Genomic DNA, 14,267 nt, shown 5'->3' on the forward strand with positions numbered 1-14,267 from the left:
GGAGCATACGGGGAAAGGGAGTGATACCCATCGCATAGAGCCGCGGTTCTCACACCTCATGATTTGGGGCCACTTTATACTCTGAACTGTTACTGCGGGGCCCCTAGGAGAGTTTGTCATTAGGGCTTTGTCTGTCAATAGTCACCATTATTAAAAGTACATCAATTTAAAAGGAACAGTATCAAAGGGTTATATACTATATTCCTTCGTTTATATAACATGCTCAATTGACGAATCATAGAGGTGAAGAACAAATTAGTGGTTGCCAGGAGTTGGGGCAGGGTGGGCATGCAACTGGAAAGGACCGAGGAAATTCCTTTGTGCTAACAGAACAATGTCTGTGTCTTGATTTTGGTGGTGATTACACAAATCTACACTTGTGACGAAATTGCATAGAACTACACAGTACACTCACAGAGACAAACAAATGAATGCCTGTGAGAAATGGTGAAAACTGAATGAGGTCTGTGCATTGATTATACCAGTGTCAGCTTCCTGATTCTGACGCTGTGCTATGAAAGACGTTCTAGCTGCGGGAGGGACACACAGGATGTATGCAGTTTGCAACTTCTTATAAGTCTGCAATTATTTCAAAATAAAACAACTAAGAGAATGGAGAAAAAAATGTATTGAGTCGTTTAAAATAAACCCATTGCAAGTTAACATAAGTCACATTTTTTGTGAATAACAGCTGTATTTTTCCAAAAACAAAGAAGAACGGCGTAGGTGATATTTTTGCAAATCTGTAACGTCCAGCTTAATGGATGACAGCTGGCTTCTCGTGACTGCTTCTGAATTCAGTTTACTGTGGTGCGTCATCGGTGATGATAACCTCACACAGATAGTTGGAGAAGGTGGTAGTACAGTGCTACCTCGGTTTTCAAACGTAATCCGTTCCGGAAGACCATTTGAGTTCTGAAACTTTCGAAAACCGAGGTACTACTGTAGCTTAATTCAGACAATTAATGTGAATATTTGATACTATACCAAACTCACTACGTGGTCGTTTCTTAAAGGTTAGTTGCAAAGTGGACTCTGAAACCCTCAGTTTTTTATACTGTTTTCTATTACAATCCACTGGTCCATGTTGGCCTTCCAGTGGATCTTGTACGCATGCATGAGGTTACAAAATCATTTGGAAATTGCTGCTCTGCTCAGTTAGGTATGTAGAACTGGGAGATGTTGACGTGTGTCGTTATAGCATCACATTAGGTAATAATCACAACCAGTCTCAACAGAAAAATCGTTATCTATTAGAAAGCCGTCAAGTTCACAGCGGTAGATGGAAATGTTCCAGAATTCTAATTTTCTCATAAAAATTGGAATTTCCGCACTAGCAACAAAATCAGTTTTCCTTAAAGTGACAGGTTCACTTTTTTCATTCTCGACACTATTTAGCAGATTCCCGTAATCTGAATGACCACAGTTGGTTGGTCTTTCAAGTAAACATGGTGGCCTATGAGAAAGTGGCTCGGTGAGCTTGCCCTGCGTGCCTGGCCTCGTCAGCCATGGAACTTGGGTGTGCAGAAGTGCTTGTGTGCGTTTCCCATCTTTTCACACTGGATAGTTAATAAAATTAAACAGCTTGTGCTACCTTTTAAAGGGTGTTCGTGAGATAGCATGTTTCCCTGCGAGTGCAGGTCAGTGAAGAATCCATTTCTGAAGTGCAGTTTGCACGGCCTGGGGCGAAGGCCTCAGCAGAGTCCTCTCCCCCCCCCCCCCCACACACACACTGCTTTTGCACCATCAGTGCAATGAGCATAGTAAAAATGAAAGATAATGTCTTAGTATTGTAACGAAAGTAGTTCTGACCTCTTAGAACCCTGGGGGTGCACACACCACACTTTGAGAATATCAGCACCACACTGAGTGAGAATTCCTGTGCTCTTATTTTCAAGCAGGTATTCGTGGGCACCCAGATTTCTGACCCCTCCCATTGTGTCCCCTACCCCAGGATCGCCTGAAGGACCTGAACAGCCAAGCAGATAGCCTGATGACCAGCAGTGCCTTCGACACCTCCCAGGTGAAGGACAAGCGGGACTCCATCAACGGTCGTTTCCAGAAGATCAAGAGCATGGCCGCCACCCGGCGAGCCAAGCTCAACGAATCCCATCGCCTGCACCAGTTCTTCCGGGACATGGATGATGAGGAGTCCTGGATCAAGTACGTGCTCCTGGGGCTTCAGGTTCTGGGCCCTGGGACGCCCCTTGAGCCCTTATCGGCCATAGGATGCGCGGTTCAGAGCGAGAGTCAGGAGGTCCGGCCGTCTGGCCATGACTGGACAGTGGTGATGAGACAGGGAAGTGTGGCAGAAGGGCACGGCCTTGGCAGCCACGCTGGGCTGGGTCCCAGCTCTGCGACACACTCACCAGGATACCTGTTTCTTCTGCTGTCCTGGTGTGCAGTGATAATAGTCAACAGTGGCCCGAGTGGTAGTGAAGCCTGGTGGTTACACTGCACCTTGTCTAGACCCTGCCCTGCGGTCCCTGAGGAAATGAGCTCCTGCCTAGAAGAGACAGTCAGACCTCCTGGGCAAGATTGATTCCTGAAGGAAGGAGTTTGTTTGTAATTCTCCTTCCCCCCAAAATTTCAGTCTCCCTTTTCCAGTTGATGTAGCATGTAAATAGACCAATTTTCGGAAAAATCTCTCTGAATTCCTCACTTCCTTTTTTAAAAAATAGATCAATATCTTTATAATTCCGTATATGATGTGTGTCTATTCAGTGAAGTAGGGTTGACAGGGCGGTTCCACCGGCGCCTCCTCGTTCTCCCGGGCAGCCCAGCCCTCTGCGGGGTCAGCACAGCAGGTGCTCCCGTTTTCACACATGGACACTGTTCATTTGGGAAGTAGAGGCTTCTGTTTGCCAGGAGACTGGCAGGCATTTTCCTGGAGAGATTGGGGGTTGTAGCTGAAGGTCCTCATCGCTCTTTTGACCAAACATCTCCGGTTGAGAGCGTGGAGGTGGAGAGACTGACTGCCTGCCTGTGTCTTCAGGGAGAAGAAGCTGCTGGTGAGCTCCGAGGACTATGGCCGAGACTTAACAGGCGTTCAGAACCTGAGGAAGAAACACAAACGGCTGGAGGCAGAACTGGCTGCCCACGAACCCGCCATTCAGGTGAGGGGGCCTCTGGACGAAGCAATCCTTTGCCCTTGTTCCTGTCCCTGAGGTCTCTGCAGTGTTTGTGGCCCCTCGTCCCAAACCGGGAAGAAGCTCTGAACTTGATGCTGAAGCCTTTTCCTGGAAGCATCTAGAAACAGGAGATAGCTGTTGATTGCTCATTCTTGCCTATCAGGGTGTCCTGGACACTGGAAAGAAGCTGTCTGATGATAACACCATCGGGAAGGAGGAGATTCAGCAGCGTCTGGCGCAGTTTGTGGAGCATTGGAAAGAGCTGAAGAAGCTGGCCACGGCTCGGTGAGCAGCCCGACGGCTCGGAGGCGCTTCCGGCCCTCCTGCCGCCTCCTAGTCCCTGGCCTTGAAGGTGGCACTGCCACAGTTGGCTGGCTCCAGATCCACCTCAAGCAGGCCCCTGCTGAGCTGGTTCTTTTATGTGAATCTGGAAACAGCCTATGGTTCCAGAATTTCCTGTTTGATCTTCACTGTGTTCCTTTGTATTATGCAGAAGGCTTGACTGAACCATTTACACCTGACACTTATCATTTATATTTTTAAGCGGATGTTAGCTGTCACAATCAAAGTTGGAAGAGGTCATGGCTGATTTTTTCTGTCTCCTGTAATAAGGGGCCAGCGGCTAGAAGAGTCCTTGGAATATCAGCAGTTTGTAGCCAATGTGGAAGAGGAGGAAGCCTGGATCAATGAGAAGATGACGCTGGTGGCCAGTGAGGATTATGGAGACACTCTCGCTGCCATCCAGGTCAGAGACACGGGCACGCTGCCTGCCTCCCCGCTCAGCACCTGCCTGCTGCTCACCATTGTCCTGTTGGCCTGGGCAGTGGCTCTGGTCTTGCAGGGAGGCACAGAGGCAGCAGCCAAGCTCTCGTTGGTTGACTTTTGCCCTCAAGATCTTACGCTAGAGACATTGTCCCCCTGGAGACAAAAGTGGTGTGACTTTGTGAACCCCGGTTCATGAAGCCCTGTGGTCAGTCAGGCAGGCAGTAACCAGCCACATGTTAGCAGCACAAGTTGCTCCCCGAAACTGCTAGGGGAGAACCCTTGCCTCTTGCAGCTCCTGGTGCCCCAGACAGTCCATGGCTGTGGCTGTATCACTCTAGTCTCTGCCTCTGGTGTCAGTGGCCGTCTTCCAATGGCATTTCCCTCTTATAAGGACACCAGTCGTATTGGATTAGGGCCCAGCCTGATGACCTCACCTTAACTTGATCGCCTCTGCAGAGACCTCATTTCCACCTTCATAGGTGCCAGAGGTTGGGACTTCATATCTTTTCGGGCAACACAATACAGCACACGGCATACTTTCCAAATACATTGGTTAACTGTTGATCTATTATCAACCCTAAAAGCAGCAGTTTCTTATTTCCCATGACTCTGTGAATTGGGGACATTCCCTCTGCTGCTGTTACATGGCCTTCCGCACACAGCTGCACGAGGCAGAGGGCAGCTGGGCTGAGATCCATGGTGGTGTCACTCGTGTGGCTGGCAGCCATTCCTGCCTGTTGGCTGGGACGTCTTCAGTTCCCCTCCACACAGCCTGTCATCTGCCAGCAAGGAAGCCCAGCTTCTCACGCAGTGTTGAGAGAGGCAGAGGCAGAGTCTGGAAGGAGTCCTAAGGCTAGTGTCAGACGGGACATAGCAGTGTCCATCCTATGCCTTCTGTTGGCAGTCCAGGTCACGGGGCGGATGAGCAGACTCCCCTCTGGATAGGAGGAGCTGCACATTACAGTGGAACATTCCTGAATGCGTGTCACCAGCTCTGGAAGCAGAGTGTGTGTTCCCAAGAATCAGGGTAGCCTGTGAGCCACACCCCGCCAGTGGGTCCTGTGCAGCTCAGGGTGATGTGGGTAGAATTGAGTTGGACTGAGGGATTTCCCTCCTCGGCATGGTCGCGTTTTCTACAAGCCAATACAAAGGGCATTGTCTCCAGTGCTTTGGTGGTTCTGAGGAAAAGACAAAACCGAAAGGCCCCTGAGGAGACGTGCTTGGGTTAAACCTTAGGAGAGGTGTATTGTTCTGCTTGTGTGTCTCTCCAGCTGTTTCCTGTCATTCTGTGGTCTCCTACAGGACAAGAGGGACACTGATTGACTAGCAAACCTTACCCCCTTCAGAAAAGCCTTTCTTGACGTCACTTCCTAAGCCAGCCCCCCGCCGGTTACTCTCGCTGCAAATATGTATAATAAATATTATATTATACATATTTATTGCATATGTATAATAGCCATTGTTTGGATGTATAGTATTTTATTTAAGTAATTATTACTTAGGCTTTTTCCAGTTTTTTGCTGTCAAAAATAATGCTGATGAATCCATCATTGTGACTTAACATTTCAGTACATTCCTCATAATTTATTTAGAATTAATTAATTCCTTTATGTGGAATTTCCAGTATTCATTCCCTTAAAGGCATGGTTTTACTGCCTTTATACTTATTTCTGTGCCTGTGTGTCACCTTAGTCCCCAGCTTTGCTGTGATGTGTGTGAGGGCACACGCCTTCCAGCTTGGCTCCCCTCTGTCCCCGTACCTGGCACACTGACACATGCCAGGCTCTCAGTGTCGGCCTTGCTGCTTCCACTCCAGGGCTTACTGAAGAAACATGAAGCTTTCGAGACAGACTTCACAGTCCACAAGGACCGTGTGAACGACGTCTGCACTAATGGACAAGACCTCATCAAGAAGGTGAGCCTGGCCTGCTGCTAAGACCCCAGTTTCCCACACCAGGTGCCCACATGCTGATGCCACAGATGCCCCACAAAGCTCATCCCCGGCTCTAGTCGCCATGCAGAGGTTTGCACGAGACCAGTAGCAGTTCCATTCCTGTGTTCCTTAAAGAAAAGGAAGATGACGCCATTAGCTGGCTGTGTGCCCCCTTTTGGAAGCCAGTCAGTATAGGTTCTCTATGGCACTTGTTTTTCTGCCCCAATTAAGCAGAGAAGTGTCCCTGTTGGTCCTCTGTGACCCTGGCACTCTCACGTGGCTGCTCTTTTCCTTTCTCGAGTAATAAAGCTCTTTATAGAGATAGTACGAAATACAAGGAAGCAAGTCGTGAAACTCACCCACCGAGCTGCCACTGGAGACCACCGGTAAGGTCCTCCTGCCCAGCCTTCAGACTTTTTCTCCCCACGTGTACAGCTACCCACGTGGTGAAATAGATGCCTGTCTGATTGGATTACATCACTCCATAAAATTATTTAAAACCTGGCTGCTGTCCAGGATGTTTTAGAAGTGAATCTGGTAAAATCACAACATTTATTTTGCTCAACAGCCATTTGGGGAGAAAGCAAAAAATAAAGGGATAAAGGGTCTCGGTGCTCTCAGCACCGTGAAGTCGAGTCACTGTCACGGTGAGGTTCCAGATGACATGTCGTGTCCCCATCCGTCACGAGGGAATCATCTGTCACTTAGGTGCAATGAGGAACATTCAGCTCTGGAGGACAAACAACTTTTAACAGTTACAATTTCCTGTCACAAATACACGATGAGTAAATAAGATTTCTCATCACAGAATCTGCATCATTTACAGGCCTTGAGACTAGAGATTTTGTCCAGAGGAGGTAACAATAAGGTGAAAATCCACTCACTCCAGCTTTGTTTCCTTCTCCTCAGGGACAAACGAACATGAAACTTACTTCACTCACAGACCGACCATGTACAGGTGTAGGTGAGACCAGTGTACAACTCACTACACATACACCACACACACACACACACACACACACACACACACACACACACACACATCTGACAGCGCTCTCTGCTCTTGAAACCTGTGACATGACTGGTTGGTGAATATACTCCACCCTCTGGCAAAGGGTCCAGTGCTTTGTTCTCAGCAACAATCTCTGTTTCCTTCCTGAGTTTCTCTCTAAACTTTGTGTTGACTTATGGAGTATGTTTTGAAATACAGATTTAACCAAGACTGAATCAGAGGTTAGGGACTCCATAATTTTCAGTCTCCAGTGTCAAAACAGTCTTTGAACCATTGTTTTTATTGCATATGCATAATAGCCATTGTTTGGATGTATAATATTTTATTTGTAATTATTACTTAGGCTTTTTCCAGTTTTTTGCTGTCAAAAATAATGCTGATGAATCCATCATTGTGACTTAACATTTCAGTATATTCCTAATTTCTTTAGAATTAATTAATTCCTTTATGTGGAATTTCCAGTATTCATCTCCTTAAGGCTTTTACTCTGCATGGCTCTCAGCGCCCTGCCCACTCTTCCCCCTGGCGGTGGATGAGGCACACATGGCCCGTCTGCCAGAAATTGAGACCCTCCAGGCAGAGAGGGTGCAGGTCAGGTAACTGCTGTGGGTGCTGAGGCTGACCAGGGCGTGCCCTCTCTTCTTGGCCTAGAACAATCACCACGAGGAGAACATCTCTTCAAAGATGAAGGGCTTGAATGGGAAAGTATCTGACTTGGAGAGAGCTGCCGCCCAGAGGAAGGCAAAGCTGGATGAGAACTCGGCCTTCCTTCAGTTCAACTGGAAAGCTGACGTGGTGGAGTCCTGGATCGGTGAGCACCGTCTCGTGAGGCCCCAGTTTCTTACCTGCCCAGGCCAGGATGATTGTTCCAGAGCCCCAGCTCGTCTGCTCCCTGTGCAGTGGGTTTTCTTCTGCAGAGAAGAAACTAATCAAACGTGGGCATTTGAGCAAACGCGCCACCAGGGCAGACCACTGGAGGCAGCCAGAAGGAGCCCATGTGGTCTGGCTCTGACCCCGAGAGCCGGGGCCGCAGCACTGGGCCAACACAAGGGTTACCAAAACAGGCCTTGGGATGATGAAAGCAGCAGGGGATGTCACAACACGAACAAAATGGGCCCAGCGGCGGGCACCAAGCTGCATCTGCACCGCCCCTTAGCTACGGGGTCCAGGGTGCCCTCAACTCTCAGGGGAGGAGTTACTAGACTGATTTTGGGACCCACGTGACCTTGGTAGTTGCTGTCACATAAGTAGTGACTGAACCACATCTCTTCATGGCACAGATGGAGAATGGGGGTCTGGGGTGCAGGGAGCAGCCAGCAAATGTGGGTTCAGAGACTGCTGTTAGTAATACTGAAATTTAAATGTACACAATCACAGTGGCCTCAGTTTTGTTTTGTTTTGTTTTTCTTTTAACTTAATCTCACTAAACTAGAAGGAGAGGTGTATTTCTCATGCTTGGTTTTCTAGGTGAAAAGGAGAACAGCTTGAAGACAGATGATTATGGCCGAGATCTATCTTCTGTCCAAACTCTCCTTACCAAACAGGTCAGTTGTGGCCACTTTGTTGGTCGATTGAAATGTAGTCAAATAGTGTTTCCTGGGAGATGAATGTCAGCATCTTTCGTTGAGACATTTGACTAGTTGACGTTAGGCCCTCGGGACTCAGCAGCAGACAAGATCCAGTCCTGGTCATCAGGGAGCTTCCAGACCAGGCTTGTGTGCTGTGGCCTTAACATTCAAGGTGTCTGACCTCAGTCTGCCTGAGGCTGAAAGGGAGGGGGGGGAGGCTGCCTGGTAATCTGCAGCCTGAGGGACATGCGAAAGAGTGGCAGGTGTGACCGAGGGGCAGAAGGTGGGGACTCTGGGCTGACAGTCTGGCTGCGGCTTCCAGAAAGAGCAAGTTCCCGTCTCACTGCGGTCACCGCATGTTGTTCCAGGAAACCTTTGATGCTGGCCTGCAGGCCTTCCAGCAGGAGGGCATTGCCAACATCACTGCCCTCAAAGACCAACTCTTGGCTGCCAAGCACATTCAGTCAAAGGCCATCGAGGCCCGGCACGCCTCCCTCATGAAAAGGTGGAGCCAGCTTCTGGCCAACTCTGCCACCCGGAAGAAGAAGCTGCTGGAGGCTCAGGCTCACTTCCGCAAGGTAAGGGTGGCCGGGCCCCGTTCAGCCAGCCTGACGCCCAGGGGAGGCAAACCCATCTTCCATTCGCCATGCTCTGCCGTCCGCCTGGCACCGAGGCGCTGCACAGGGAGTCAGCTAAACCAAGGCAGAGGTGCCCTTGCCCTCATGAGGCTGCCATTCGGACAGACTGAATTCACACATACCAAGGGGGACGGGTAGCCAGGGAAGAAAGATGCAGGACTTTCACAAGTGGGAGTCGGGGAAAGGAGCCAAGCCAGCGCGTGCCGTCTGGACCCTGACACCCCAGGAACTGCCCCTGCCTTTCCTGCCCCCACACCCCGCTGCTCGCCCTGCCCAAGGATGGCACATCCAGCCCTGGCCACTGTCCTAACAGCATCCTCTGCTTTCAGGTGGAGGACCTCTTCCTGACCTTTGCCAAAAAGGCGTCTGCCTTCAACAGCTGGTTCGAAAATGCAGAGGAGGATTTGACAGACCCAGTGCGCTGCAACTCCCTGGAAGAAATCAAAGCCTTGCGTGAGGCCCACGATGCCTTCCGCTCCTCGCTCAGCTCAGCCCAGGCCGACTTCAACCAGCTGGCCGAGCTGGACCGTCAGATCAAGAGCTTCCGCGTGGCCTCCAACCCCTACACCTGGTTCACCATGGAGGCCTTGGAGGAGACCTGGCGGAACCTGCAGAAGATCATCAAGGTGCCCTGCCCGCTGCGCCCCGCACTCCTGCCCAGGCTGCCGGCCTGGGATTGCCGGGCGGACGAAGCGTGGTGCTTTTTATCAGACATGACCACGTGTGTCAGACGAGCCGCCCTGGAAGAAATCACTAGTCACTTCCACGGCACATCATGCCAGAGTCCTGGGGGTTTGCGAGCAGCCAGAGACTTCTGAGCTCACTCAGTGTCTCCCAGACTCCTTCCCACTGTCTTGAAGTTGATGTCCAGTCCTCCCTGACCCCGGAACAATTGTTTCTTGTGTTCCGGCTTCAGAAAATGACTTCCTGCCCCTCTCAAATGTTAAGGCCAGCTTGTCCATCCTGAGCCTGTCCGTGTAGGAAGGGCCGGGGCTGACGTGGCGTCTGCCTCCCTGTGATCCTTAGGAAAGGGAGCTGGAGCTGCAGAAGGAACAGCGCCGGCAGGAGGAGAATGACAAGCTGCGCCAGGAGTTCGCCCAGCACGCCAACGCGTTCCACCAGTGGATCCAGGAGACCAGGTGCCGGCCCTGCCCCTGTGCTCAGCCTGGGAGCACTCCGGTCCCCAGGCTCAGTGCCCAGGCCTCCAGCTCCAGGGAGGGGGGGGAGCATTGCGTGAAGGCAGAAAGCATGCTGGTAATTACGGGCGGGAGGGTTAGGAGCACGGGAGGCAGAGGAAGGGTGGTACTTTTCCCAAAGATCAAGTTGCTAGATGTCCCGGGTTGGGTGGGACCGGGCATGGCCCCTGGTTGCCATGAGCAGCAACTGAGTGACAACTGTCTGGGGTTGAGTGCAATGTGGGCACTGACGCTGTTGGTTTTGTTTTTCTTCTTTGTTGTCTCCGTGTGTCGCCGCCTCCTGACTGCTGCTGTCTGGACACCACCTCGTCTTGCGTCTGCTTGGATCCCATCTCCACAGAACATATCTCCTCGATGGGTTAATATTGTCTTCTTCTTTCTCCGGGCTCATGGTGTGGTGTCTCGTGTGCTTATCCCTCTGCCCTCTGTCCCCCTGTGGCCTGGCTTTCAGAGAATCCAGGCTGCACTTCCCCTGCCCCGTCCCTGTCACCTTACAAGGAATGTGTGCGTTACCCCACAGCCCACTGTCCCTGACACCCTGCGGTCTGGGGAGGGGAGCCACTCCCATCTTCCTGTTCAGATTCCAAGGGCTTCTGGGTAAAGGATGTGAGCAAGCCAGGAGGCCAGAGCCTCTGGGAATCCCCATGCTGGTTCAGCCATGGGATGATACTGGACTTCTCGTCTGCTTCTTCCCCATGTTTCCAGTGGGACCGTATTTAGTCCTTAGGAGGTCATGGGCGTAAAGTGGGATGAGGTGTAGGGGGCTCAGGCTGGTGCAGTAAGTCCCCAAGGGGCATTGACCTCGCCCCCAGCACCCCCGGGTTTCCCAGGGAGAGACAGACAGGTGTCATTTGCCCTAACAGAAGGCAGAAGTGCCATCCCACCCAGTCCCAGTAGGGGCCTCTTCTCAAGGCCTTGGCTTCTGCCTGGGTCCGTCACCTGTGCACTTTCCCAGGCCCACTGCCAAGGACAGGGTTGGTGGGACCACAGTGCTTAGCCCAGTGCTCCTAAGGCCCTGCAGACAGGTAAATCGGACAACGGGAGAAGGAGGCCCACACTGATCCGACCCCCCGTACTGCAGGCGGAATGGGTCAGAACTCGGACCCGTTTCTAGCTGGTTTCTAGCTGGAGCTCGTACGCCGCCCTGGCATCTGCTCTCCTCCTGGCCCCCGGGCCTGTGTCTGCTGGTCTTGGTCTTGTCTCTGTAGGTGCCATGCTCCCTGTACTGTGTGGTTCCTCCCCAGCCCCGTCCCGTCTTGCCCATTCCCAGTGTGAGCTGCCCCGAGGCTGCCTGTCTGGCCCTTGGCCCTCCCTCCACCAGGTCCCTGCCTGCACCGCCAGCTTGGGCCTTGTGGCGTGTGTCTGTCTCCGTATGCTCGCCGCCTCCTTCCTTCGGTGTATTCATTTGGTTTCTTTTCTTTGAATAGCATAGCGTATCGTCGGGTCATTCGTGTCTATCAGTATGAAGTTGGGGATGACCTGTCTGGAAGGTTTTTCTCCTCTTATTTCTCTTCTTCCCTCACTGTGGTTTCACCTGTGCACTCTCGACTTCCCCAGGCGGCTCTGCTTTCTGACTAACCCACCGCCCGCGGCCGCTTGGGATGGAGGGGTCTGTCCTCCTCCCACTGCACCGGCGCCCAGCTTCCTGCCCCCAGGTCCTGGGGGTGTGCTTTGCCCTGGGGGACATGGCGTGATTATGAGTCTGAGCTGCTAGATTAGAAGGAAGCCTGGTGCCTTGCCTTGCTAGACACTTGGAACTTGGGGAGATTTCAGAGCTAACGCTGGCTCGCTAGGTGTTAAAAGGGTAGGTTGGAGCAAATGTGGGTACAGGGGAGGCTGGGCTAAATCCCACCAAGGACGTGCACCGTGTGACTTGTCCCTGCATGCGACCCCAACCTGTTTGTCGTCTTAGTTCACTGATAGCCTTCAATGACCTTGCACCAGGTTATGTCAGGAAGATGAAGGCTCCCCAGCCCCTGCTCTTCAGAACTTGACCCCAGAAGGAGTTTCTCGCTCTGACCGTCTCTAGATCATGGAACCTCAGTCTGGGGCTTAGTCACAGCCACCTCCCTCCTTTGCGCAGAATTAGAACCATTTCAAAACCTAAATCTGGTCATGATCTCTTAGCACTATTTCCCTGTCTGAGGGGTCATCTGACTGCATCTCCCCCCACTCCTGTCCCTCACTCTAGAATGTGGCTCCCCTCTTCAGGAACCTGCAGGAGACTCCAGGGATTCCTGGGGGGGTGTTTACCAGCTTATCAGCCTCCCCTCCTCCCTAGGGTCTCCCTGTCTGTCAGGGGGCGGGGTTGCACCGGGCATCTCTCCCCTCTGGCTGCAGAGGGTGTGCACTGTCAGGCCTGCAGCCCCTCTCTGTACCAAGGTACCCCTCGAAGGCCTAGCTTGGGTTAGTCACCATGTCACACAGCTTGCCTGGGTCTGAGGAGCCACGAGAAAGGGCCCTGGCCTGGGAGCTGGGAGCAGGCTGGGTGGGGCTCACTCATGGCCCACCAGTTGGTCCTGGGCAGGTGGCACGTCACATCAAACTGCAGCTTCTCGGAAACGGGAAAATACTACCTGCCCTCCGCGGCTCCCAGGCCACGTAGGAAGATAGCCAGCAGCAGATAGGTTGTTTCCTTAATAAAATTCAAGATGCAGACCTGTTTCACCTGAGGATTGTTGACTTCAAGCTTGCAGTAAGGACCCCTTGCCTCACTGTGCTTCCGTGTCTAGGTCCTGCATGGTGGAAGAATCCGGGACCCTCGAATCCCAGCTTGAAGCTACCAAAGTAAGTGCCCCAAGGGCTCCCAGCCCAGCTGAGACCCTTCAGCCGTCCACCCAGCAGGCCTTCCTGCTTTCAAGTTGAGCACAGGGCGGGCTAGTTGGGTGCCTCTTTCCCTTAAGCAGCCTGACCCCCATCGTCTGTATTTGACGCTTGCTACCTGGAGCCCTGCTTAGAAAGGGAGAGGCACCTCTGGTCCTCAGTGTGGACTCTTCCCCAGCCAGGTCCACCCCTGGGTTTGTGATGCTCACGCTAAAATCCATCCCTCTGCGGAGGCTGCTGGGTGTCTGCTACACGGGCTCTTGGGCATGGTGACTGAGGCGAGAGCCCGTCCCCTGCATCTTTGCTCCCTCACCCCTACAGCGCAAGCACCAGGAGATTCGAGCCATGAGAAGTCAGCTGAAGAAGATCGAGGACCTGGGGGCAGCCATGGAGGAAGCCCTGATCCTGGACAACAAGTACACGGAGCACAGCACGGTGGGCCTGGCCCAGCAGTGGGACCAGCTGGACCAGCTGGGCATGCGCATGCAGCACAACCTGGAGCAGCAGATCCAGGCCAGGTACCTGTGCCCAGGGCAGGGTAAGATGCCTGCTGTGCGGCCAAGGGCCCGGGCCCTAATTCTGTTCTTTCTTCCAGGAACACAACAGGCGTGACCGAGGAGGCCCTCAAAGAGTTCAGCATGATGTTTAAGTGAGTACCTGTGCCTCCCTGGCTGGGGGAGGTGGGCTCAGCAGCAGGGCCTGTCTGCTGAGCCGCCCTCGGCTTTGTGCTGCAGGCACTTTGACAAGGACAAATCCGGCCGCCTGAACCACCAGGAGTTCAAATCCTGCCTGCGCTCTCTGGGCTACGACCTGCCCATGGTGGAGGAAGGGGAACCTGACCCTGAGTTCGAAGCAATTCTGGACACTGTGGACCCAAACCGGTGAGCTGGGGAGGCAGTGGAAGCAGCTCTGCCCACAGCACCTGCTGCCCGCCGCTCACTGCACTTGCCCCTCCCTAGGGACGGCCACGTCTCCCTGCAAGAGTACATGGCTTTCATGATCAGCCGTGAAACGGAGAACGTCAAGTCCAGCGAGGAGATCGAGAGCGCCTTCCGGGCCCTGAGCTCTGAGGGAAAGCCTTACGTGACCAAGGAGGAGCTGTACCAGGTCCTGCCCTCGGCCCTGGGGAGGGGGGTTGAGATTCCTTTGAAAAGTAAAGCTGGGGGCTGCCCCCTGGGTCGCAGCAGCCGAGCTGAGTCTG

General features: G+C 52.7%; 1 protein-coding gene across 20 annotated transcripts in view; it reads left to right on the plus strand.

The window, feature by feature from the left end:
• The window catches only part of SPTAN1 (spectrin alpha, non-erythrocytic 1), a 58,707-nt gene that overhangs the window by 43,730 nt on the left and 710 nt on the right, over positions 1-14,267 (plus strand). For 10 of the 20 annotated variants that reach the window (XM_019728741.2, XM_019728745.2, XM_074331125.1 and 7 more), the window contains 17 exons: positions 1,955-2,163; positions 2,996-3,116; positions 3,295-3,416; positions 3,744-3,876; positions 5,713-5,811; positions 7,493-7,652; positions 8,309-8,385; positions 8,778-8,987; positions 9,377-9,673; positions 10,074-10,186; positions 10,584-10,601; positions 11,671-11,733; positions 12,976-13,030; positions 13,388-13,584; positions 13,662-13,715; positions 13,801-13,947; positions 14,026-14,173. In XM_019728741.2, the coding sequence (XP_019584300.2) occupies positions 1,955-2,163; positions 2,996-3,116; positions 3,295-3,416; positions 3,744-3,876; positions 5,713-5,811; positions 7,493-7,652; positions 8,309-8,385; positions 8,778-8,987; positions 9,377-9,673; positions 10,074-10,186; positions 10,584-10,601; positions 11,671-11,733; positions 12,976-13,030; positions 13,388-13,584; positions 13,662-13,715; positions 13,801-13,947; positions 14,026-14,173 (2,223 nt within the window). The remainder of the gene's footprint in view (positions 1-1,954; positions 2,164-2,995; positions 3,117-3,294; positions 3,417-3,743; positions 3,877-5,712; positions 5,812-7,492; positions 7,653-8,308; positions 8,386-8,777; positions 8,988-9,376; positions 9,674-10,073; positions 10,187-10,583; positions 10,602-11,670; positions 11,734-12,975; positions 13,031-13,387; positions 13,585-13,661; positions 13,716-13,800; positions 13,948-14,025; positions 14,174-14,267) is intronic. The other 10 variants (XM_019728746.2, XM_074331126.1, XM_019728751.2 and 7 more) reach the window with 1 other exon arrangement.

Source organism: Rhinolophus sinicus, linkage group LG04 (genome assembly GCF_036562045.2).
Source record: "Rhinolophus sinicus isolate RSC01 linkage group LG04, ASM3656204v1, whole genome shotgun sequence".
Lineage (NCBI taxonomy): Eukaryota > Metazoa > Chordata > Mammalia > Chiroptera > Rhinolophidae > Rhinolophus > Rhinolophus sinicus.